Genomic DNA, 25966 nt, shown 5'->3' with positions numbered 1-25966 from the left:
AAATTTAATGCGTAATATTTACACGGATTTTATGAGCGGATTCTATGCTGAAATTCTTAAATTAAAGTAGTCTCCGGCGCTTCTTCTGGTTAATCTCATTGACCCAGACCAGAATGAGAAAAAGAGACAGAACTGGTCATTAATGTAGCTCTAATTTAATTTGGCTAATTTGATAATTGCTGCGCAAAATGGAATTGGCTGCTTTTTGGTTGTTCTCTTATTAGCTTTTTGCTTAAATCAAGCTTTATATGTGACAGCCGCACACTCAAAGTAAATGGGTCTAGAACTAGATAATATCCAATGAATTTCCACAATAAAGAATGTGCTAGAAGCATTAGAGACATTCCTAAAGACTTCCTGTGTACTGGGCTGGTTGGCAGAAGTTTCCTTGAAAGCTCTTCATGATTTTGGGATAATCTTTAAGTCAAGTATTTTTCTTATCACCGAGCTAGCCATACTTATGGAAAGACGGAGCTAAATGTTTTTAGCGCTATAGTTTTAAAACTGATTTGAGTAATTTATGTTGAGGCAGACAAATGGAAATGGCTTTTCATTGAACAGTACACTGTGTCATTATCTCTCTACTAGCAAATGAAAAAATTCCATATGCAAGGTCACCGAGGAAACATATTCGAAATTTTAAGTTCACTGCAATATAAAAGACGCATTTTGTCTCAAATGTTCAGTAAAATGAAGATATTCCTTGCCTTCGCAAGTCTGGCTGTGGTTTTGACAAAAGGCCATCCTAACTACATTAATTCAAGTCTGAATGGGGATCAGGACACACCGACGAACATTATCTTTAATGGATATAAAGCGTCAGATGGGCAAGCACCATATATTGTCGTTTTACGCTTTACGTACTTTGAATTATGTGGGGGTAGCATAATTGGAGAAACTTGGATTCTGACCGCTGCTCATTGCCTGATCAATCGAATTTATGTGGACATTCTATATGGCTCTAATAATGTGTGGAAACCAAAGGTAGTCGAAAGAGTGGGAAACGAGAATTTCATTTCCCATCAACTATATAGTCCTGGTGGCTCTAGCTTGAACTATGATATTGCCCTAATCCAAACACCACGAGTCGCATTTAGCGATAAAATTAACAAGATAGCTCTACCGAAATTCAGTGATAAACTTAACAGCTTTGCGGGCCAGAAGACTACAGCTTGCGGTTGGGGTCTTATTTCTCATTTCTTATTGCCCAAGTATCTCCGTTGCATTGATGTGGAGATCCAGAGCAATCAAGACTGTGCTAAAACCTATGATGCTATTACAGACGACATCCTGTGTACGGGGGTAGTCAGCGGTAGATCAACTTGTAATGGCGATTCTGGTGGACCCTTGGTGACCCGCACGAATCCACCGATACTGGTTGGTATTGTGGCTTTTGGCGACATATTGTGTAGGTCAGATTCCTTCTATACTCGAGTTACAACACATTTGGAATGGATTTACGATCAAACGGATTTTTTCGGATTTATCTAACAGACTTTACGACCTATTCGGAAGTACTTAAGTATTTTTTGTTGGTAGATAGACAATCCATCTAATCGTTTTTCTGGATGTATATAGTCCCTAAAATATGAAACAATGTTACGTGTATCCAAAGAGTAACAAGAATTCAAATATACTTCTTCATCTCCACCAAATAAATCATTGTCTGTAGAGCTAATGAAAAAATTCATTTGATATAATTTTTATAATGAATCGACAGGTAAGAAAGCAAGTTGGATTCCATATAAAAGGGAGATTCCTGTTAACCTGTTAACTCATTTAATCATTTTGAATATATGTATTTAGTGCAACCCAAAACGAAACAAAAAGAATGGGATTCGTTTTCTTTTTTAACAGTTTCATTTAGTTAAAAAAAAATGCGATCAGATAAGTGAACTGCTTGCTACTCTGAGGGCGATGCACGGATGTTTCCCTGGAAACACATTTGTATACTTTTACATGCATTTGTTAAATGAAATTAAGAGTTCCTTTAATAAAAGGTTTGTACTTTTATTTTATTCACTTTAATTAATTGAATTATTGAAGATTCAACTGCCAACTGAAGTCAAAATATAGCGTGGTAGATAGTAGTCAATTAGATTAGGCATTGATTTTATTTGTGGAAAAAAATGGATTACGTATACGCCACCAAACCACAAAAAAGAGAACACGCACACATACAAACACATTAAAACGTCAATCAATTTCTCAGGGACATCAGAGCCAAAAGCAATCCAATTTATTCTTGCATTAAATTGTATATGAATATGTATTTCCAGGAACTGCAAAAACTCTTTAACTATTGGGACTCAATTGTTGTCTATGCCGTGCCCTTTACAACAATAGCCGTGTTAAACACCTGTACCGGATGCACAGTATGGAAATTTGCCACAGTGCGCCGAACATTGACAATGCATAAGATGTAAGTGTAGTAAGGAACTTGGTGACTGACTAACTTACTGGCCGGCTGACTGACTGATTAATTACATTTTCAATGTTTCTCTCTCTTGCATAGGAGACCCCAACAACAATCGTCGGCAACAGCAACTGCAGTCCCATCATCGAATTCAAGCAGTTCTGGTGTTAATTCATATCGCATTACATCGTCATTGAAACGCCAAAAGTCAACTGGCACGCATCCAAGTGGACAGCATAGTGTTGCCTCAAGGCAGCAGCAGCAGCAACAACAACAACAGGAAACTTCTCCACAAGCATTAGAGAAACAACAGGAGCATGAGCAAAAGCAACAACTTGAGCAACATATAAACAGTTGCCCCCATCATTGTGAGATAGTACAGAAACCAGGTGAGTGAGCATAGACAATCAACAAAGTGAACATAATAGAGAGTAGGTCTGAACCCTCGAGATGGCCACATGACATAATGCCATTTGATATGGGAATGAAATAACAGAACATATTGCTGCTGGCAAAATGAAAAGTTTGCCACACCAATGTTAAAGTCAACTCAAACAGATGAAACTTTTGTGTTGGTTGTGTGTGCTTGTGTGTGTGTGGCCTGGCAACTAAATGCTCAACAATTAACAGCTTCTTTTCGCTCAAATAACTTTATAAACATACGTGCCCCAATTTAATGCTTATTGCATGCAAAAACCGAAGATTCAATACCCTAGCATTAATATCAACTAATTGTGAGTTGTTGATATAGGTACAATTAGCAAATACTTTCCTTTTTAGCAATCCCAAAGTCAATTTTGCATCTCACAATTAATATTGGCATTTAAATAAAATATCCTCGCTGAGAGAATGAGAGTGAGGCAAAAAGGGTATCAATGAAGAACAAGAATGGGCAAAATGTTGAGTGCTGTCAAAGGTGGCACACAAATGCTGTGCTATGCCATGCCATGCGTTGCGATGCCATGTGAAAGAAAGTTTTCCAACTGTTTGAACAGACACTGAAAAATTTTTCACTGAGTCAGTCAGCCAGTCAGTCAGTTTATCTCAAAATCTAATTAGATATGTCATAAATGTTGTTGTCAGACTTAAGAGCCTAAGCTGAAAAACCCATTAAAGCCAACATGGCCAAACTTATAAGCCTTCTTCTTTTTGTTGTTGTCATTCACCCAATATCATCTCACCTCACATCGCCTCTCATTGATTCGTATTTTTCGTATTACAGGACGTCGCAAGGTGACAAATTCTTCGCAGCTTAAAGTTACCAAAATGCTATTGATTGTCTCAACTGTATTCGTTTTTCTCAATTTGCCATCGTGTTTACTACGCATTCAAGTCTATTGGGAGGTAAGTGAACTAATACTTTTGACTTTGTAGTGAGTGAGTTATGGTGGGAATAGGATTTAAAAGCTAAGCCTTTAAAATTGGATTGAAAAGGGGTAAAAGACGCACACACACACACAAACATAGACGCACACATTCACACTTATATATATGTATAAATTAACAAGTTTTTCGGTCTAAAGGAATTGGGCTACTTGTCTGTTGTGCCTGAGTTGGGTTTGGTTGTCATGGTTGAAATTATCTCTATGAATCTCATTGAGGTTTGTTCCTCTGTTTGTCTTCCTGTTCTGGTTTAATTAAAATAATCGAAATGGCTAAAACAGCAGATGTTCTTGTTGTTGTTGCTGTTAGCCAAACTCGTCTTCTCTTGTTGGTTTATTGTTTGTGTGAAAAAAAACAAAAAAAAATCAGAAAAGAAAGAAGGAAAAAACGACAACAACAACTTTATTATTGCTTAGCCAGCATTTGTTGTCAACTGTGTTAATTAAACTTGGCCACAGATGCCATTTGCAGTTTGCAGAGTTAGCAGAGGCCAAGCAGCCAAGAACCAACAAAAGTACGGACAGAGTCCAACAACAAAAATGAGAATGTAATGAAAACTAGTTTATACGATCTAAAATTAAATATATGGAAGCGACGAATCCAGGATGGGTCATAGGAAAGGAAACTTTTTAAAAGCATTTTATGCTTAGGTTCAAAAACTCTTCGAGCTGATAAGCTAAGGATCGCATCTAATAGGAGTGTGTTGGTCATTGTTTTTATAAATTCGGTAGCTCTATTCATTGCCTTTCACTCTGATTTATTTCGCAATGAGAAGGCTTTTAGAATGTAGCAAGCAATTCACATGATAAAATGGCCATGGCAATGTCCCCAATTGTCCCAAGATGCTGCAAGCGGTGGAGCCACGCAGGCAGAAATCAGAAAGCGAAAGGTGTTCATGTGATGTTAATTAGGCTTTAATTAGTTTGTGCACTTTGGAGTGACATATGAGAGAAAAAATCATAAAAAAGGGCGCAAAGTGGAAATATAAATAAAAGCATAATCATCTAGGGATTATGCCTAGCAAATCCTTTTCAGTTGCCAAGTGTTACCCCCACACACAAACACACACAGAAAGAGAGAGAGAGAAAGGAGACACATAGACAGTTAATTACATAATTAATGTTTTAACTGGGCTATAAATATTGTTGACTGTAAATACGTCAATATGTACATATATGTATGAAAAGTCAGTGGCATATGTAAGTAATAGAAATTTATTACAACTTTTCAGCATTTCACTCCTCCTATAGGATATTAGTTTATTCTTGATTATTCATAAACATTAACTTTGAGAACTATTTATTTACGTTTACTTATGAAGTAGCCCTCGCTATGAACTTTAACTAATTGAATAGGCGACTCAGTGACTTTTGGTCTATGGACTTGACTATCTTGGCGGGCCAAGAGAGAGTTTGGACTGACATTTCGTCCTTTTTGGGAATTTTCTTCTAGTTCTGTTTGTTTTGGTTTTTCTTTTTGACAAGGTTTTTCTTCGTTTCTTTCTGTCTGTGGTATCCTTTTCTTTTCTTTGCATTGCTTTACTTTGCTCTGCGTTAACGCCACGTTTTGTGCGTTTTTTGGTTATGGGTGTTTTTGGTATGCAAAACATGTCAAGAGTTAAACTGTCTACAATGTTTCGTTTCGCTTCTTGTCAAAAGGCAGGCTGGTCGGCAGGCTCTGGTTTGGTTTGCCTCGGCTGGTTGATAGAGCAAATGAAAATTGCTTTTTTCACACACACACACACTCTGACATGAAGAGGAGGGGGAAATGGAAACATTGATTGCGACAGCAAAATTAATTGAGTGGAAAAGGTTTGACAAGACACCAAACCAAATTATTTTTTGATCCCAAGCTTCAAGTAAACTTTTCCATGCTCAGCAGTAGCAGCAGCAACAGGCAAGCTCCTACCACAGCATGAAGGGGATGAGAGGGTTATAGGTTGGGGTTAGTTTTTGGGGTCACGGCGGGGTCGACACGTGTGCATATCATAGGTTATTGCTGCTTAATCAAAAAAAAAAAAAATCAACCACACACAAACAGACATATCCATTGACAATTAGTTATTTATGGGGAAAATTTTGCACAATAACAGTAATATACATTTCCAATTTCCACAAAAGAAAATGAAATTCAAATTCAAATTGCCACGGCAACATGTGATATGTTTTCTTTGAATATTTGTAGCCCATAATCATATCCTCATATCATCTCTATAATCATTTCTTTTACCATCTTTCAGAGCAAAGCGGAACATACTGAAAATTTAACCGTCGCCCTGCAATACGTTTTCCATGCGTTATTTGTCACCAATTTCGGCATCAATTTTGTGCTTTACTGCGTGAGCGGACAAAATTTTCGGTAAGTAGGCAAAATGCCAGCCAATTAATGGGAATGAGTAGATTAAATAAAGGGTATCGGCCTACATGGATATGGTGACAGGATAACTTTTTAACTGGAAATTTACACAAAAACATTTTCGGATTCACCGGGTAGAAGCATTTGAATAAGAGTAATTCGTAAATTAAGTGGCCCTCAATTCGTATTGGCTATAAAGGGTCTAAGCAAAAATTCAAATTATCATATTGATCATATTCTGTATATTTCATTAAATATATCATTCAAACAGCTTTTATATATATGTGTATATATGTATATGTATATAACTCTAACAATATGCAACACCTGCTTACTTGCCTCTCAATTTTGTCATTCACAGCAAAGCTGTTTTAAGCATTTTCCGACGTGTCTCATCGGCTCAACGGGAAGGCACCACCCAAGTGACAGGTAAGAAATGAGTTTCACTTTTTCGTTTTTTTCCCCCCCACTCGTACTTTTATATTTTACTTGTAAAATGTCGGCTTATCACTGGAAAGAAACTTGGTAAAAAAAAAAAAAGAGGCCACAAATAACAAAGTTTGGCCAAACCCATAACGAAGTTTTAATACACTTTTCATAATCGAAGAAAGACATATTTTATTATAATTTACCAAGAGTCGACAGACAGGTAGACATGAGGTAAGGTTGTATAGACTTTGCTTTCTATTTCGTTTATATAAAATCGTGATAGTCTGTCATCTTAGGTATTGCAATCTTGTCGCCATAATTTATATATCCTTTTGTTAACAAAGGGTATAAAAACAGACAGAGAACGAAGCAGAGACGACAACGACAAAAAAGAAAAGAATCTTCGTGAACTCGTTATAATAAAGAATGACAATCCCAAACAAACTGTAATTTATGTTTATGTCTTGATCAAAGACAATCTAGAGGATTGGGAGGAGTTTCTGCTATTCTACTCAACCACATCGTAATCTAATTTCAGTAAACTCAAAATTTAGTAACCACAAATCGTCTCAAATGAGACTAAAGGTTTTTTTTTAAGAATAGTATAATTAAATTGGAAAGGTTTTTAAAACAAGAAAAAAAAACTTACGTATTCTAGAAAATTGGGCTTGATTAAGATGAAGAATCTGTGGGTTAACCCCTACACCAGTCAATGGCTTGGCCTTTATGTTAATGTCATGACATTCCGGTAGAAGTGAATTCCCTGCCGATTAAATGCCATTTAGCATATTTTTTCAAGGCTGGTTAAGTTGGAAAAAATGTAAACGAAATAAAAAACAGAAAAAAAAGAAAGGATATAAATGAACCAAATACAGTCTAATCACAAATTAAGCTGGGAAATTACAGAGACAAGTGCAAATTTTCCAGAGAAAAGTGAGTTAATTACTTGCAATATTTAATTAAGTTCATCAAAATTTACAATATGAGCAGAGAGAGAGAGAGAGAGACAGAGAGAGAGAGAGAGAGAGAGAGAAAGAAAAAGAGAAACAAGAGTAAATGGCAAAGGATTTGACATATTTTTAAGAAACTTTTGGGTTTTCTTTTTTTTTTACATATTTTTCATTTTTGGTCAAAAATCCCAGCTGCAGCAGCAGCTAAAGCAAAAGCTGGATGGGAAGGAACAGCGGGAGCTGTCAACAGCAGGAGTCAAAAGTTTCTGCAACTGGCAGAGGACTTTAAGCTGCTTCTGCCACAAGTTGTCCATGGAGCAATTAAAATTCCGCTTGATCCAGAGTCGGTCATTTCCTTGGTCAGCATAAAGAGGCAGCCAAGCAGAATCAGGGCAGGGTTAGAAGAAGAATGAGAATGGGTTTTGGCGAAAGTTGAGCAGCTTGATTGTCGTGTTTACTAATTGCGGGCGGTGTCGTTGTCCTTGTTGCTGCTGTCCTACTATAACAACTACTACTACTTCTACTATTTGCTGCTTCCATTGTTGTTAACCAAGAAAAAGTTTTTCAATAAACGCTTCGCCAGACACACACACACACACCATACACACATACACTCTACACCATACACCACGGCACATAAAGGACACTGAGAGACAAATCAGCGCTTGTGCTGCAAGAGGACATCTAAGGCAAGAGGGAAACCAACACAAACGGCAAATAGACAATAGCTGAAAGTAAAAGTAAAGACAATGTTCACCGTGTCATATTACACAGACTTGACTTGACTCGGCGAGCGGGATTGACACCTTTTCCTTCTCATGAATCATCTCATGCAAAGGTCTCGGTAAGGCTAATTGCTGACACGGCTGAGGTGAACAAAAGGCAGACAATTAAACACAAGTGGTTCAATGCTCACACCAAATTGGCTGCAAATTGGAATGTGTTGCCGAAAGGAAAACATAATGGATCCCTAACTCGGAGGGGACAATTACAATGATAACTTTTATGTTTGTATCAATTACATTTGATTAATTTCATAAAAGCTGATCACTCCATTAAGTCAATGACAAACTTGTTAACAGGGATTAAACTATACTTCATGAATGAATCGAATAAGCTTATTGGCATCACAAATTAAAGACACGACGACAATTTAGTAAGGCGCTTTCTCGTTTCGGCGTATTAGACGAAAGCTTCACATCTCGTTTCTAACACTACTCCTAGGCAGTTGACTTGAAATGACTTGGGTCACGAATGTTTATGGACTGCTGGAATGGTGACCTTTTACTTCGATATTTGCGTGTCCTGCAGTCAAGAAATACTGACCTGTGCTTGAGTTTGTTTTAAAGTTTCCCAAAACATTTGCATTTTAAAGTTGACACATTTTTACTGCACTTGTCGAGTTGGCCGAGAGAGTTTGATCAATCTTTTAACTCGATTCTAAGGTCACTACTCGGCGACGAGATGGCCAACTCACCTCATAAAAATCAAAAAGCAAAAAATATGCCATTAAATTTAGTTTTTTACGATGCCATTGGGGCATACCTCAATGGGGAGCATAAATTTTTAAATATGCTTTAGGAATAAAATTTACTCAACCAGAGCGAGAGAGGGAGCAAGCCAGCAAACCCCGCTTCACCAACTACTCCCATCAGCGACTTCTTCGTTAGTTTATTGGAAGTCATAAAAATGTCAAGTCTTTTTTGCTTGAGCTTGAGTATTTTTTGCTTCTTCTAAATTTCAATTAAAAATGTATAAAATACGCATACATACAAACATATATATATATATATATGAATGTATATACATATGTATGTACCTCTAGAGTATTTGTTTTTTTTGATTGCAAATTGAGTAAGGACAAAGGACTCTACGTATTTCCAGCGAGTATGAAAGATTGAGGGAAAGAGCGTCTTGCATCACTTTCCTTTTTTTTTTTATGAAACGAAATGTAAATGAAATTAAAGTAAATGTTAAAAGTTGCCCACGGTAACCGATAAAAGGCAAAGGTGAATGAGTGACTGAAGTGGAGTGGAGTGGAGTGGAGAGAAGTGCCGTGAGTGCATGAGTAAGGGGGGTTCACACTCAGAGTCGCATACCCTGACTGTGTCTGTGGAACATGCAAATATTGACGATAGGCAAATACAAGGTGCCAGCAGTTCCAGATTCCAGGGACACTATAAGATTTCTGTCATATTTACAATTACATCAAATGAAATTATCTCTTCCACTCATATCGCTTACACACACGTAATCTCTCTTGCATTGTTGGGGACTTATCAAATATATTTTATTTTTGTTTTTGCATTACTTTTTGCTCGCATGATTAAAGATTGTGCACGCAGGCGGACACAAGTGAGCAAATGTCCTGCTTAAGGATTATCAACATATTTGCAGCATATACCACAATGAGCTTCAAGCTAGCTTATATTTTTGCCAGCAAACAGAATTCGTTAGAGAAATAAATAATAGCCTCTGGCAATTTTACTGTAAATTAAAGCCGAAACCCACTAGATACATACATTGACGAGAATTTACTTCTTTACTTGCTGATAAATGTGAAAAACAATATGTATTCTTAAAAGTTTTGCTTAATCAAAAGGTTAAGTCGATTGCGGCTACTGGCAAATTTTAAACAGCTTTCATATGATACATACATGATTGGGAACTTTATTTACAATACCCGTATTTTGTAGTATCCATTCCAAATGATACGACACGCGAGCATAACCAGAATCTCCAAAACACCTTTTTTCGTTGAAACTATTGACACCAACTAATATGGGAGGGTCTGAAAGGGTTGCTAAAGGTCCACCAGAATCGCCATCACAAATTGCCTTGCAATCGATCCTTCCTGTACAGAGCATGTCGTCATAAATAGTAACAGTATGCCGTTTATCACATTCTTCATTGCTAATTACATTGACCCTCATACATTGCAGCTCTTGACGTTTCTTGTTAGGGATAAAAAAACCCCAACCGCAAGATCTAACCTCCAAGCCCACCAATTTATCATCTCCAATCCAGTGTGGAAGAGCTATCTTGCTGATGTCGTCGGAATATTCAATGCGGGGAGTGCGGATAAGACCAATATCAAAGCTTAATGAATTGGATGTGTTGAACAGTTCGTGGTAAATTATGTTTTCTATTCCCACAGTATGGCTTATATTGGATTTCCCAAAATAGTTAGATCCATAAAAGATTTTCACAAATATTATATCAGTGAGACAATGGGCGGAAGTCAGAATCCAATTTTGTCCAATTATGCTTCCGCCACAAACAAAGGAGTGTGTCCCATTGTTTGGTTCCAAACTGACAATGTAGGGCACAGAGCCATAACCGGGGGTATATCCATTGTAAATGATGTTGTTCGGAAAATCATGGACACGTTTCAAATTCTGAGTCCGATCAATGTCGTAGGGTTGGCCACTTGCTAAACCCACAACTAATATAAACAATGCCAGAAGTGTTTTCATCATACTGTTTAATTTTTCGAAGCAACGCTCTCTCTTTTATTTGAATTTGAACAAAGAAGTTTGGTTGTATAAATCAATTCATTTCGTAAAAAGAATTTTTTCTATTAACATTTGTTAGATAAAGTTTAATGGCCTCCACACTCCACCAATCACTGATATTAAGTTTAGAGCCACGTATGGTGAATTAAAATAAAGCAAGTAAATCGTCTCGCGGACTTAGGTATACCATACACCAGTAAAGCAAATCTTTAAATTGTATTAACCATATCTCGCTCACTCAAGCACCGATTTTGATCAAATTTGATATTTTGTTGGATATTAGTATCAAATTTAAGTGTGCCAAATTTGATTGCATAAGGTAGAAAAATACGGAAGATAATTATGTTTTTTCAGATTACGGGGGCGAAAAAGGGCGTGGCGAAATGTGCGCATTTACTAAGCAAATATACATACCAAATATGGTGTCTCTAGCTAGAATAGTTTTTGAGATAAACGCTTTCTTTAAATTCCAGGGGCGGAAAGGGGCGTGACAAAAATTTGAAATAAACTTTATCATTTTACATACTACACGAGTCTACATAACAAATTTGGTGGCTCTAGCTCTTACAGTCTTCAAATTCTAGGTGTTCATACGGACAAGGCTACATCGACTCGACCGTTGATCCTGATCAAGAATATATATACTTTATGGGGTCGGAGAAGTTTCCTTCTGCCTGTTACATTCATACATTTGTTAATTAAAGTTTATTAGAAATACTTCCGGTACTGGGGATTTTATCTATGATAAGTTGAAACGATCTTGCTAATTAAAAGCATTTGGAATCTTTAACAATCGCCTTTTAAGCCCAATCACAAGAGCTGAAAATGTGAACTTAAATGAAAAAGTCAAATGCAAGTCAAAAGCCGCTTCTTAGCCGCTGTTTATTTATCCCAGACCCAGCCCGGACGATTTCCCGGTTTGGCTTAAAAACGCCTAACGAAGATGTCCGGATAAGATGCCGGTTTGCCTTTAGTGAGCCAGTCAGGAATATCGTGACCCCTAATATAATAGTCCGGAAGTTCGTCATCGAATCTAGCCATGTAGCCCGGTTTGTTAAGGCCCTTTTTGAGGTAGTCTTCAGGCCAGTTCCGTTCCAAATCCTGAGTCCGCTCAATGCCGGGATGGCCTCGGACTAAAGCCACAACTAATATTAAGAATGCCAGAAGTGTCTTCATCGTACTGTTTAATTTTTCGAAGCAATGCTCTCTCTTTTATTTGAAATTTAACAAAGAACTTTGGTTGTATAATTCAATTGATATCTCAAGTGGAATTTTTTCATTAGCATTTGTTAAATAATCTTGTTAATAGTCGCCACATTCCGCCTATGATTGGTAATACGTTTGGAGCTCGTGCAGTGAGTTATGTTGATTAAAAAATTCTCAAATGAATTAAACCTTAGATTTTGTTCGGTTTAGAGTCATGGGACCTTCGACACCCAGGCAATAGATTTGTTTAGTTTTACAATTTAAGTAAACCGAATGCTTGATATACCAATCTTAGTAAACAAACAAAAAAAATTCAAAAAAACTAAAATCAAATAATCTTAAATCATCCAAATGACCAGGCATTTTGTTCACTCGTTGTTTGACGAGTGACGAATCGATTGACAGCCGAAAAATTGAATGAAATCGGCCTGCCTGATGATGCCATGATGAATGGTAAATTGCTATTTGCAGACCACACAGAGAATGGCATCACACAGTGAAATATCATCTGTAGTATGTGATGTCTGTATTAACGAACAATGTGAAGAAAACTTGATTCATTTGAAAACTAGCCAGCAGCAACATTAATTCCAATAGTAGTTAATGAATGTTCTTTAGGCGATGGACCCACTCGACAAACCCAACCAAAAAAGCCCACCTACCAATTCTCGGATACGAAGAACCTAATCATAGCTGGCAGCTATTTTGGTTTAGTTTGAGTTTTACACGTTTCCAATACATTTTTCGTTAAGCCTCTGCTGTTCCTGTGCGTAATTTTTTTTTTTTTGTTTTTCACGCACATTACTCATACGCCGAGTGTGTTACGTGCGTTGAATGAAATGCAATGGCGGTAGCAGCAGCAACAGCAGCTAATGGCCACCGCAACTCTCGCGGGTGCACAGTGGTTCAGAAGTTATTATGAACATTACTTGGAAAATTCACAAATTGCTGTTAGGTGGCTAATTGCAAAAGAAAAACCTACAACAGACAACAGAATGGAAAACTGTTGTTAATCAAAAGTTATAGGCAATTTTCTTGAACTTCATTTCGAATAACAGTTTGCTAATTACAACACAATCGAAAAAGGTTACCCAGTGTTTGGTTTGGTGTTTCTGCCTGCTCTTCCTCCTGCATCCTGTCTACAGAACGGTCCCTATCATTACGGTGTTGCTTATTGCCCATAAATTACTGAATGGCTTTCCACACAGTCACGCGTTCTTGCCAGCAGCATTCTGCTTGGGGTAATTGTCTGTCCCTTTTGGTTTTTTTGCCAGTCTGTCGCCTGCTTAAGTCAATCAGTGCTTTTACTCTGCTGAGGGAGTGCCAATCCCGTAGGCAAACATAATAGAATGATATATAGATAAAACTTCTTGCCTATAAATTAAGCTAAGCCCACTTAAGAGGAATCATAACTGATGGAAGAGAAAAAGCAGAGAGCAAAAGAATAACAACATTTCACTTAGTTTTCATACTCAAGAAATGAATCTGACGCGCGTTTTTCTTTTCCAAAAAAAAAAAAATTTATTTTTCGGTTTTGCTTTTATTATTATTGTTGTTGTTATACAAACTGTATAATTTAGTTAATAATTCAGTTGGCGACAGTCAATGAAATGGCAGAACACAAATTGGCAACTTCCTTGGTGGCATTCCTGTCTTCTGTGTTTTTGTTTTTTTTTTTTTTTTTTTTTGGCAATCAAAAGACACAAGAGCAAAAATAAAAATAAAAAAAAACAATTCCCATCTTCAATGAAAAGTTTTTCAGCGAAACACATTTGTTGGGAATTTCTCTGTTCTTTCTATTTATTTATTGTGAGTGTAGATTTATATGTATGCCTGTAAAAACATTGAAGATTTGTGTATACACATAAGTATGTCTGTTCTTCGCTCGACTTATTAAAAATAATTAAAAAGTTTAACCTTAAGGGCATTGTGAAAGAGGCTTAAATCTGCTGCAGATACTCGTAATTTATAATTACTTTTGTACCTAAAACGAGATGTCGACTTGGTGGTATCCTTTGAAAAACAACTGCAACTGCAAAGTTAACTTGGTTTGAAAACTCTTCGATTTTGCAGGGAAACCTAATCACACCTTGCAGACCTTTGAGCCTCTGCTGATCAGTTGAATATATTTCTGAATGCTTTCTATAGTCACACACATTTAATGATTAGTTAATATGCCAATCATATTTTGTATATATGATAGAGGGTATGAATCAGAATTAAAGCTGCAAAAAGGGTTTCGTTTGAACCTTTTTCTTTTCTCTTTTTGTTTTTGGCTCAGGCATAACTCTTGACGCTTTGCATAAGATATCCAAACGGAAAAAAGAGCGTAAAATAAAAGTGAATAAAAGCGTAAAAAAAATAAACAAAGTGCAAACAATAACAATCACGCACACACAGGGAGACAGAGACATACAGAGTGGGAGAAAGGGAGAGAGGGAGAGAGAGAGGTGATAGAGACGCTTACCCATCATCATCATCATCGTTCTGAACCATTTTATCAAATTTCAATTGAAATTTTTTTCCCCGTAAAATGTATTGGCACTTCCGTCCATATGTGTCTGTCTATCCATGTATGTGAGTATGTGTGTGTATGTGCGGGGTACGGGTATGTGCTTGTGGTGTGTGTGTGTCCGTCTGTCTGTGAATGGATGATTGATTGGCGCAGATTGGCAAGAAATATAATACACCAGACACAAAAACATATAATAAAAAAATCGCAAGCAAGATTAAGCCAAACTGAAAAATATAAAATACTCTCTCAATTTAGTCTTTCTCTCTCCCTATCTTTCTGTTTTCAGTGCTTATCTCCTTCCACTTCGTCCTCTGTGCGTTTCCATACTGCCTGGCGTGTTGATTGTTTTTCCTAAGAAATTAACTTTTCATATAATTGATGATTATGTAAAATTTCCGCATTTTGTCAAAATAAAATTATTTATAGCATACCTTTAAGGGCCCTAAGCAGAATTACACTAAATGAAAGAGAATCTAAATAAAGCACATGAGGAAGAACAAGACACACAGTAGGGCAAAAAGTGTAGAAATGAGAGACAAATTCAAGAATTATTTATATTTATGAATAAATCCTCAGGATAAATGGCTCTGAATGGGGAAATGAAATTCTCAAAGTAAAAAGATTTCAAAACATTCTGTACAAGCGCTCATTCTTGCATAGAACATTAATTATATCAATAATCGATGCATATCGAAGAAAGAACTAATCTTTTGCTATTTTTAGAGTTATCTTCACCAAAAAATCGTTACACAAGTAGATAATTTTTGGGGTACGTATAATTAATAACTTTGAAGTTGGTACATTAAGTTTTTTCACAGATTCATGAGATTATGTCATTCTCTAATAACCTGGCAAATCCTTGGTGATGAAGTTTTCTCGACTTTTGACAAGCAAAATTAGAGAAGGACATGAAAGGGGGAAAAGATGCACAGAAAAGTTCAACTCAAATCTGTTTAAGAAAAACTGCTGCAAAACATTTCTAATTGCATTGCATTTTAAATGAAATATAAATAAATTAACACAGGAAAACGAAGATGATAGAGGGGAAAAGTGTTAAACCCTCTTATGAATGTACAAAATTGTGTAGAGAAGAAGGGAAGCAGTTGGCAGGGGGTTGGCAAACAGCTGGGGAAACATCATGGTAGCACATTTCAACTCTGAGCAGAGTTGGACAACTTAATGAAATTCTCTGCTCATTGTGTCAAATTGTCTAACATTTCCCTCTCTCTCTCCTATTTTCTGTCTCAAATATTCAACAATCTGCCAATCTTTCAGTATCGGAATATTCCCGCAACACAGGCACATCAACCAGGCGACGCATGATGACCCAACATTGCTGGAATGAACTGCACGAGCTGCATCCACTTAAATGAACAACAAAAGTGACGGAGAATCATCCATGAGCGAATGCGAAATTTGTTGCAAAATTAAGCAAAGAAAACTAACCCCCAGGAATTTTTTTTCCGAATTTTAATTAGATTTAAAAGAATGCAAAAGATACTATAAGATAAAAAGCAACAAAAAAGGAAACAAAAAGCGAAAAAAAAATTGCATTTTGCAAGCTACAACAAAATGCAAGGGGCAACAAAAACAAAAAAATGTTTGTGTTTTTTGCTGTTGTGTTTATTGTTTCTGTTTCTGCCAAAAGTAAAGGAAGTAACTTTTTTAAATTGAAAGTAAGTAACCTGAAGGGAAATCTGGTAAGCAAATTGCAATGCAACACACCCACACAAACACACAAGGAAGTGAAAAAACCTTGAGAAGTAAGTAAAAACAGAGGAGAAACAAAGACGCAAAGAAGAGCAACTTAAGCAAATTAAAATTTAGAATTATTTGATTAATCAAAAGCAAGCATTGCATTAAAGTAGTCAAGCGAAGTGTTTGTCTAATCCCTATTCACTTAATTTGTGTGTGTTACGAAAACGTAGTTTAATCAATATTACACAAAAACAATTTAACCAAAAACCGAATTTCAGCAAATAAACCCTATATGTATGTATCTATAATAATTATACCTATACAAATAAAAAAAAGTTGTATGCATAAATTGTAAGAAATGATAGTTAAGAGCAATTAACAAGAATGGTTATCCTTACTTGCTGTATGACGAAAGAGTTGAGAGATCTGATGGCGGGCTTATAGTAAAATATATAACACATCTTTTTAATACAAGTCAAATGCTGGAAATGCTGGGTAAAAATTTCTAATAATCGCCAAGTTGAAAAGCCACACAGCAGCAAGAGTGGCAAGTTCATTATGAAAGAGTGAGGTTAGGAACGAACGGTGTTATCGGTAGGAGAGAAAAGTTAGGTTATGAGTGACGAAGAGACGCACAAACAGCTGACTACAGGTTTAAAAAGAGATCATTCACTCTGGAATGTTTAATCTATATTCTGGAGCTGTTTATGGTTTTATTAAAGTAGTTCTACTACACACTAATACATAGAAATAGGGACAAAGTGAGGTTATAAACTCTTGAAAATCGCCCAGGTATCCTGGTTTGCTTGTGTGACTAGTAGTAGAAGTAATTATTTGAGTTAGGAACAGCTCTAATATATACTTTAAATAATAATAACAATTAATTGATTTAATGCAGTAAAGCCCTTTAAGTACCCACAGCAACTCAACTTACAAGAAACATAATCTATTCAAATTTATACAAATATAATGTATTTAAAATATGTATATTTATATAAATATACATACATATATAGATTGAATTCACTTTGACCGCAATTGCTACCATTTTTAAGCTAAGCCCCACAAAAATAATTAAATGTTAACCACCAAATAAAATCGAAATCAAATCAAATCAAATTTGTTCTATGCCTAAGTCCCCACACAATGTACTTATGAGTGTAATAAAAGTTAATTCGGTTAATTAAAAAACCACAAATCCATTGAGCATTTTTCTCTATCATTTTGAAACACAACATTTAATTGCGTTAAACGGCAAATTGAACAATTTCCGATGGCTCAATAAATATTTGCATTTTATTTGCCAATTGTACAAGTTTATCCTTGCCGAACCGAGAGTGCGACGACAAATAGAAGGGGCTTATCCAGTTGTTCATTGACCTATTATAAGTAAGTCGCTTATATTAGCATAAATCTGTTTGACCTTTTTTTATTTTGTTCTCTGTTTCTTTTTTTTCCTTTTCATCTTTCTCTTCGTTTCTCTGGAATGATAAAGGGTCTGTCCTGGTCAGGTGGCACCACCGCCAACAGCAGCAACATAAACATCACAAAAAACACAAACCTTAAGCAGCTTAACATCAGCAACAAAAAGGTCAGCAGACAGTTTGTAAGCCAAAAAAAACAAAAAAATACCTAACCCGGAAGGAAGTCATAATATGTCCATGTCGCAACATTTATACCCTCGCAGGTTAACGATGCAAGTTTTATCGAAAAACGACAAACTCTTTCATATGTACGACATGGACCTTGAATCATCAGTTTAATGGCAGATTTCAGATCTGGTTTGAGTGCCCTAGAATCAAAATCTACTGCAGGCCATCAAGATTCTTTGAACTATCTGCGCTCTAGCAGAATTGCTTACCCAGCCCAGGAATTGGATTGATTCCTTTTCAATCTACCCCTCAATGATATAATCGAGTGTAAGTTAAGCCGGATCTCAGCCGCTATTTATTTAGATTTTTTGCCTTAAATGGCAATACCGGTTTTTTCGTGAATCCATTTAAGGAAATACGAAACTCGGGCATAAACAGATGGTGATAAGCATAAAGAGTCGGCGAAGGAAACAACACCCACCAAAGTGGGAGGATTTGAACGGGTTACCAAAGGTCCACCAGAATCGCCATAACAATTTCCTTTGAAATTGGCAAAATTTGTGCACACCATATCGTCAGTAATAGAAAACCTGTTAGCACATTCTTCGCTGCTTATGATATTCAAATCAACACATAACAGCTGGTCGGAATGGAGGGAAAAGAGCGTCCTACCCCAACCGCAGGATTTAGTGTTCCAGCCCACCATGCTATCAGCTTGATCACTTAACTTCGGAAGAGCTATCTTGCCTATTTTGGCGGAGAACTCAATGCGACTTGTTCGGATGAGGCCAATATCAAAGCTAAACCCGGAATGGCCATACTGTTCATTGCTAATAAAATGTTCCTTTTCTACTGTATGGTGTATTTCCGATTTTCCAAAAAGGTTTAATCCATAAAAGATTTCCACTGAATCCTTTAGGGTGAAGCAATGTGCGGCAGTCAGAATCCAGGTATCTCCAATTATGCTTCCCCCGCACCGACTGAAGCCGCTGGCATTTCGAAATTTCAAACCGACAATGTAGGGCATAGAGCCTTCAGCGGCTTCATATCCATTGTATATTATGTATTCCGGAAACCAGACGTCCACAGCAAAGCCCCCGGTCTAAAGCCACAGCTAACGTTAAGAGTGCCAGTAGTATCTTCATCGTACAGTTTTGCTATTCAAAGCAATGCTTTCTCTTTTATTTGAAATGGAACGAAGAAGTTTGGTTGTATAATTCCATTGATTTTGTGGGAGGAATTTTTCAATTAACATTTGCTATGTAATCTGTGTGGAATCTTGTTTAATAGTCGCCACATTTCGCCGCCGCCTTGAAAATAGTCAATACTTTTGGGTGACAGAACCTTCGATACCAAAGCAGATTAGTTTTGCAATATAGATGAACTGATTGCTTAATATACCATTCCTTGTAGGCAAAAGATGTAGACACATGTTAATTGGTTTAAAAGCTTTAAACTTTCCAATGTGGCACAGACTCTCACTTTGGCTTTGCTGTACTTGACCAACAATTCATTTATAAAGGAACATTAATTACCCATGCTACACACTCTCCACACATTTATGGCTGCCATTGGGAAGTGGCTTATGGAGAAAAAAAATTATTCTTAAATCAACAAAACGAAAGGAAACGAAAGTCAATGAAATGAGTATAATGGGATGGGGGCCTGTTAAATTGTGTGCGTGTATATATAACATTTATGGCCCAGGGGCAAGGAAAGTTTTAAAAGGAAACGAAAATCAGACAGCCCATTGCAAAAAGTGTTAACGACCTTCTGATACCCTCTGTATATAGATCATTTAGAACAGGCTAGTTGTTCTTAAAATCTTTGAAATTGCTGCTCAAATCAACAGATAACCCGCTATATGATACAGAAAAGGCTCGTAAAGAAAAAGGTTTTCACTCTGTGGTTTAAAATGTTATAAGGTAAACATGATAATCTTTCCGACCGCGCTATTTACTAGCCTAATATACCCGTAGAGGATGCATTCCGTGCAGGATATCGCGAAAACTACCTTAACAAAAAGGAACTGGTGGAGGAAACATCTGAATCGTGGTTGTTGGCTCATGCATGCCGCTGAGAACCTTCAAATAAATTTCAAATTCAATCAAAGAACACCTACAGACACACGTACACACACACACACACACACACACACACACATATATATATATATAAAATGAAGTGGAAGCAGGCAAAAATAAAAATGATGTCAAAGTTTAATCATGCCGACATTTAGATACACTTTATACCCTTGTATATTTGTCAATCTTGGTATTTCTAATATTTGTATATTAGCATTTTGAAAATTAAATATATATCAATTTCAAGCAAAATGATATTGTAAGAAATGTTAAATTCAAACATAAACATTTCGTCACTGAGTCGCAAATGAACCCATATACTCGGTGTTAGGGTATCTCAACAAGAAAAGAAATAAAGATATTAGAGCGAAACGTTTTATGTGGCCGTATCCGTGTCCGTGTGTGTAACGAAAGCTGCTTATATAATGAAATAAAATTTTCAGTAAGTATAACCACAGGACGAGCAGAGCAAGAGCAACAGCAAAAACTTCAAAGTATATACAGGTATCCGTATAAAATTTAAATACAAATAGCCACAACAAAACTGATGCATTGGATAATACAATACAATTTATACAGATATTTGTATGTATATAATAAATATTGCACATATTTCTGATTACCTTATATCTTTTGTGTCGCAAGCGAACAAACATAAATTCGCAATTGTAATATCTAGTGTAGATAAAAATGCCTTAAGTGTTTAAGTGAATGCGTCTCTAGACCGTCTCCGATCCCGCCTCCTTCCCCACACCAGTTCGATTCTGTATTCACTTTGCAAACATACCCACACACACAAACACAAATACACACCAGCACGATTGAATAAACTCATTCCTTGTAGGCATTAAAGGACCAAGTGAGTGAATGTGAATACATCTGTGCATTTGTCATGGCAACAAAAGTTGAATAAATATTTCAAGCTCATCATAATGAGGCAACGCATTAGAGAAGCAAGAGAAAGACAGATAGACAGAGAGAGAGAAGGGCAAAGCGAAAGTGTGAGTACATAAGGAAAATTGATGCTGAGTTATCGATTTTATTTTCTTGGGCCCCCCAAAAACTTCACTCATGAATAAAAACTAAAGAAAAGTGAATATTAATGAGCACAACACAACTTTAATGTCCGAGTCCCCAACTAAAGCAATCAAAGTAATCATTTAATGACACGACGACTCTACAAATTAAAAGAAATCCTTGCATTGCTTTAAATTTGACCTACCAGCAAAGTCAAACATTATTAATCTCACCAAATAAAACATTAACTTGCTTAGCACTTTGTTTTATTTCGTTTCCCCTACAGCGAAGAGAAGCTTACAACAGCGGCTTAAAGTGCGTGGCTCAGAAGACCTAGGAAACGTCCAGCAGGAATACTGCTGAAAAAGATCTAGCACATTTCTTATTACCTCATTTCATGATCGTCAAATTGATGATTTCTAAACCTTGATGATTCTTATCACTTTTATTAAATAGTCAAAAGAAAGTTAAAAGCTGAAGGCATACACATTAGGAAAATCAAGTTAAAATGGGAATATCGGTTTTTTCATGAATCCATTTCAAGAAATACGAAACACGAGCATAAACAGATACTGATTTACAGTCAAAGCCGCCGAAAGAAACAACACCAACCAAAGTTGTAGGGTTTGAACGGGTTACCAAAGGTCCACCAGAATCGCCCCTACAACTTCCTTTTCCATTGGTTTGTGCTGTACAAGCCATGTCGACGGTAATTTCTTCGACAATATTATTTTGAGACAACGTTTCAAAACATTCTTCATTGCTAATAACATCAACATCCATGCATTGCAGTTGCTCTGGGAAGTTTTCTGTGGTAGTGTCACCCCAACCGCAGGATTTAGTGTTCCAACCCACCATGCTATCAACTTGATCACTTAACTTCGGAAGAGCTATCTTGCCTATTTTGGCGGAGAACTCAATGCGACTTGTTCGGATGAGGCCAATATCAAAGCTAAACCCGGAATGGCCATACTGTTCATAGCTAATAAAATGTTCCTTTTCTACTGTATGGTGTATTTCCGATTTCCCAAAAAGGTTTGATCCATAAAAGATTTCCACTGAATCCATTAGGGTGAAGCAATGTGCGGCAGTCAGAATCCAGGTATCTCCAATTATGCTTCCCCCGCACCGTCTGATGACGGTGGCATTTTGAAATGCCAAACCGACAATGTAGGGCACAGAGCCTTCAGCGGCTTCATATCCATTAAAGATAATTTTGTGTGGATATCCATGAGGGTAAGCCCAGGGTTCCACAGCCATGCCCCGGTCTAAAGCCACAGCTAAAGTTAAGAGTGCCAGTAGTATCTTCATCGTACTGTTTGGTTATTCGAAGCAATGCTTTCTCTTTTATTTGAAATTGAACGAAGAAGTTTGGTTGTATAATTCCATTGATTTTGTGGGAGGAATTTTTCCATTAACATTTTTTAGATAATCTAGGTGGAATTTGGTTTAGCATTTCCCACATTCCATTCACAAATGAATTAGTTCTTGTATATTGTTTGGTTTGAGTTAATCGTAGGGCTCTACGATATCCAAGCACATTAGTTTAACAAAATAAGTAAACTGATTGCTTAATACACCATTCCTTGTTGCCAAGAGGTCTATGGTCTAAAAATAGCTTATACATATATGTACATATGTTCATTAAAAGTCTAGCAAGAATAGTCCTATAATTGATAAGTGCAGTTAGTAAGTCAAAACTATCTAGCGAATTCTCAGATGAGCGTCAATATGATAAACTGTTAGCTTTTAGAATGTTTATCAATCGTATTTTGATCCCAACCGCAAGATCTATGAACACGATATTTGAATTCTATAATTATAAAGAAGGTAGCTGTAATAACTAACCTTTGATAAAGCAAAATGTTTCATAAAAGTTAACTGAAATGACAATGTTGCTCATACGACGTACGACACAGAACTTAACTTTTACCTAATACTGTTTGAAATTGATGCGAAAAATTAAATGTATACATGATTAGCTCCCCACGGTCTCATTTTGAACAGTAAAACTCACATCTAGTATTGCAAACCAAAACACAGCTCAAACACATACACTCACAGACAGACTCTAAAGGGCAACAATGACCTTTTCAGAATGCAATCAGGCCATCAAAAGGCATCAGTATGTGTTTGTTATGCATATTGATTACCTGCCATCAACTAACCAAAGAAGCAATTCTAAATGGCAAATGCATTTTGCCAATTTTCAATCACACACAAACATGCACACACCCACACGCAGACACACAAATCCTCTGTGAGAACAAGAGGCAAATTCAAGGAATTCCACAATCCACAACAAATTGCCTTATAAATTACCTATAAATATATACTCTACAAGGCGACACAAGAACTATTCACAACATGAAACACTTTAGCCCTAACTAAAATATATTGTTTTTAGGCCATTTTAAAGTGAAAACAAAGTTGCATACTCAGCTTGGAAAAAGCTAAGCCATTATGCAATTATTTTTATTATTTATTTGTATTTAAGACCCAAAAAGAACAACTTTTGAACTTTATATCAGAACTTACATATCTACAAAGCAAACGAGAGGCTTCTTTTTACAAAGTGTAGAAACTTGAAGTCATTAAGGTTTTATTTTGGTTAACTTTTGATTCAATATATCATTATAGTAAGCTGACTCTAACTCAACTTATCTTTAATAAGCTGTCTCCTTGTTTGTTATTTTATTTCACACATTTAACTAAATAATTAAATTGATTCAAGCTTTTCAAATTGATCTCAATTAATTGATTCCGTGTGTTTTTTTATTTGGATTAGTATCAATGGGATTAACATTAAAGTATAACAAATTATATTAAACTTACGTAGTTGAAAAAGAGGTCTTATAAGTTTTCCCCCCTCTAAAAAAAGCTTACCAATCTTTCTATAGTTTGATAAATAGTTCACTTTACAGTTTGTTTAACAATTTTGTCTAGAGTTTTGTCTTACAAAACTTCTTTTCAACTTGTTTGAGTAACTATTCATAATTAAAATGCCTTTCAGATGAGAAACTCAGAGGGTTTGGGGTTTTAAAGACAATTTCTTTAATTTAATTGCAGTCGAATGTATTACCAATTAGTGTAGGTCTATTATGGCGCCACAGTATGGCTTTGGGTTGGCAGCAGGACCCTGTTTGGTTATTTATAGTCTTAGATTTAGTTTCACCTGTTTTTAAGCCGAAGGGCAAAATTTAATAAATTTTCATGGCCAAACACCTCACACACTCGCCCAGCTACCTGGCTGGGTTCCCTAGACTAAAGTTCACCACAAAAATGTGTTAGAGAAGATTCTCTTTTTTGCCGCCTAAACACTTGAGGCGAAAGGAAAATCCTTTGTAAACAGGAAAGTTGCTTAAAAATAAAGTTTCAGTTGAATTTCGTTCATTTTGAATGTGTGTGTGTTTTTTTCTCTCTTTTCTTTTTTGTTTTTATTAATAAACCCATCACCAGTTAGTAGTGTTAGTTTGGTTACCTTTCTCATTCTCGCTGTGGAGAGTGCCAACGATGCTGCCAAAGAAGCGTTTATCCAGAATTTGCAGCAATTGCAAGGCCGTGGCATGCACCTCAACGCGTGGGCAGCCGGTCATTAGGAGCGTTACAGTTATCACCGATGTATAATGGTCGCAAGGATACTCCCTGCAACAAGATAAGAGAAACAAAAGAAAACAAGTTCTTTAAGGACTTTTTGCCGGATATTGTGTTTACCGCTGCACCTTAAGAAAAAGAGTTGATAATTTACAAAGTATCTTAATGAGTTATTTGCTTTTTTTTTTCCTTTTTGTAGCTGTGGTCGCTGCGGTCTTTCTGTCGAACGGTAAGTGAGTGGGCGGAAGCATTGGCAAATGTTAGCATACACACCGCACAAACACACACACACACACACACACACACATATACGTTTTCGCACGTATCCCACAAAACAGGAACGGGAGTTGACAGGAGTGCAAAAACCAATTATGCTACCCCTTCTCTCTACAGTCCTGTGACTAATCCAATCCCCATGATGTTCATATTCGTATATTTTCACACCTGCATTGAGCAAAAATGTTGCAGATAAATCGATTTTTATCGTCGTGAAACGTATTTCGAAAACCTTCTACTCTGCTCTGAGATTAAAGACCAATACAGTTGAGCAACTTGGCAAAGTTTTTAAATTGTACAAACTATTGCACAAAAATATAAAGTTTTCGCCATTTAAGCATTAAAATGTGAAATCTGTTTTGTTGTTGTCATTGTTGCAGCTGTTGTTGCAAGAAGAAATAAAATATATATACATGGGTATAAATAAAAATATATCACAAAAAACAGACAAACAAGAGAGAAAATTAATGCAACAAAAAAGGAGCAGAAGAAGAAGATAGGTAAAAACCGATAGCTGTTTGTGTGTGCCACATGCAAGAAAAAGGAAAGACAACCCGATGGGCAGAAGGGGGTGTGTACAGGTGACAAAAATATAATAAATAAACGCATATATTTAATTGCCAACTGGACACACATTTACAAAGACGACACGACTTTGCCATACCCTTTGCTATATCCCTATTGCAAGGCACACGAGTCAATACAATACTGCATACTTTTAGGTATGTTTCTTAGACTTTTTGGATTTTTAAAGCTTCTTGAAACTTTTGTCGCCTGTGTGTGTGTGTGTGTGTGTGTGTGTGCGGTTGTGTGTGGAGAGTGTAAGCAAGTCATAATAAACGCAATAAATGCAATTTGACATGCAACTGTGAAAACTGCCAAGTACACATGTCAAAGAGATATAAAAATGAAACAAAGACTCGAATGGCCATCATC

At 36.4% G+C, this 25966-nt stretch overlaps 2 protein-coding genes across 2 annotated transcripts in view; one reads left to right on the top strand and one right to left on the bottom strand.

Moving 5' to 3' along the window:
* fry (Protein furry) overlaps positions 1–25966 on the bottom strand; it is a 67116-nt gene that overhangs the window by 21768 nt on the left and 19382 nt on the right. The window contains 1 exon segment of the mRNA XM_068293187.1: positions 24642–24805. Within this exon segment, the coding sequence (XP_068149288.1) occupies positions 24642–24805 (164 nt within the window).
* CNMaR (CNMamide Receptor) lies at positions 1940–16484 on the top strand. Its single transcript, XM_068292587.1, has 7 exons — positions 1940–2000; positions 2280–2422; positions 2516–2805; positions 3639–3760; positions 6039–6157; positions 6516–6583; positions 16045–16484. Exons 2-7 carry the CDS (start codon positions 2412–2414, stop codon positions 16140–16142), a joined length of 708 nt encoding a protein of 235 aa, XP_068148688.1. The 5' UTR covers positions 1940–2000; positions 2280–2411; the 3' UTR covers positions 16143–16484.

The sequence above is a fragment of the Drosophila tropicalis genome, unplaced genomic scaffold, assembly GCF_018151085.1.
Source record: "Drosophila tropicalis isolate 14030-0801.00 unplaced genomic scaffold, ASM1815108v1 contig_694, whole genome shotgun sequence".
NCBI classification, from domain to species: domain Eukaryota; kingdom Metazoa; phylum Arthropoda; class Insecta; order Diptera; family Drosophilidae; genus Drosophila; species Drosophila tropicalis.
The sequence above is the reverse complement of the archived record's forward strand: the minus strand, read 5'-3'. Positions and strand labels throughout refer to the sequence as shown.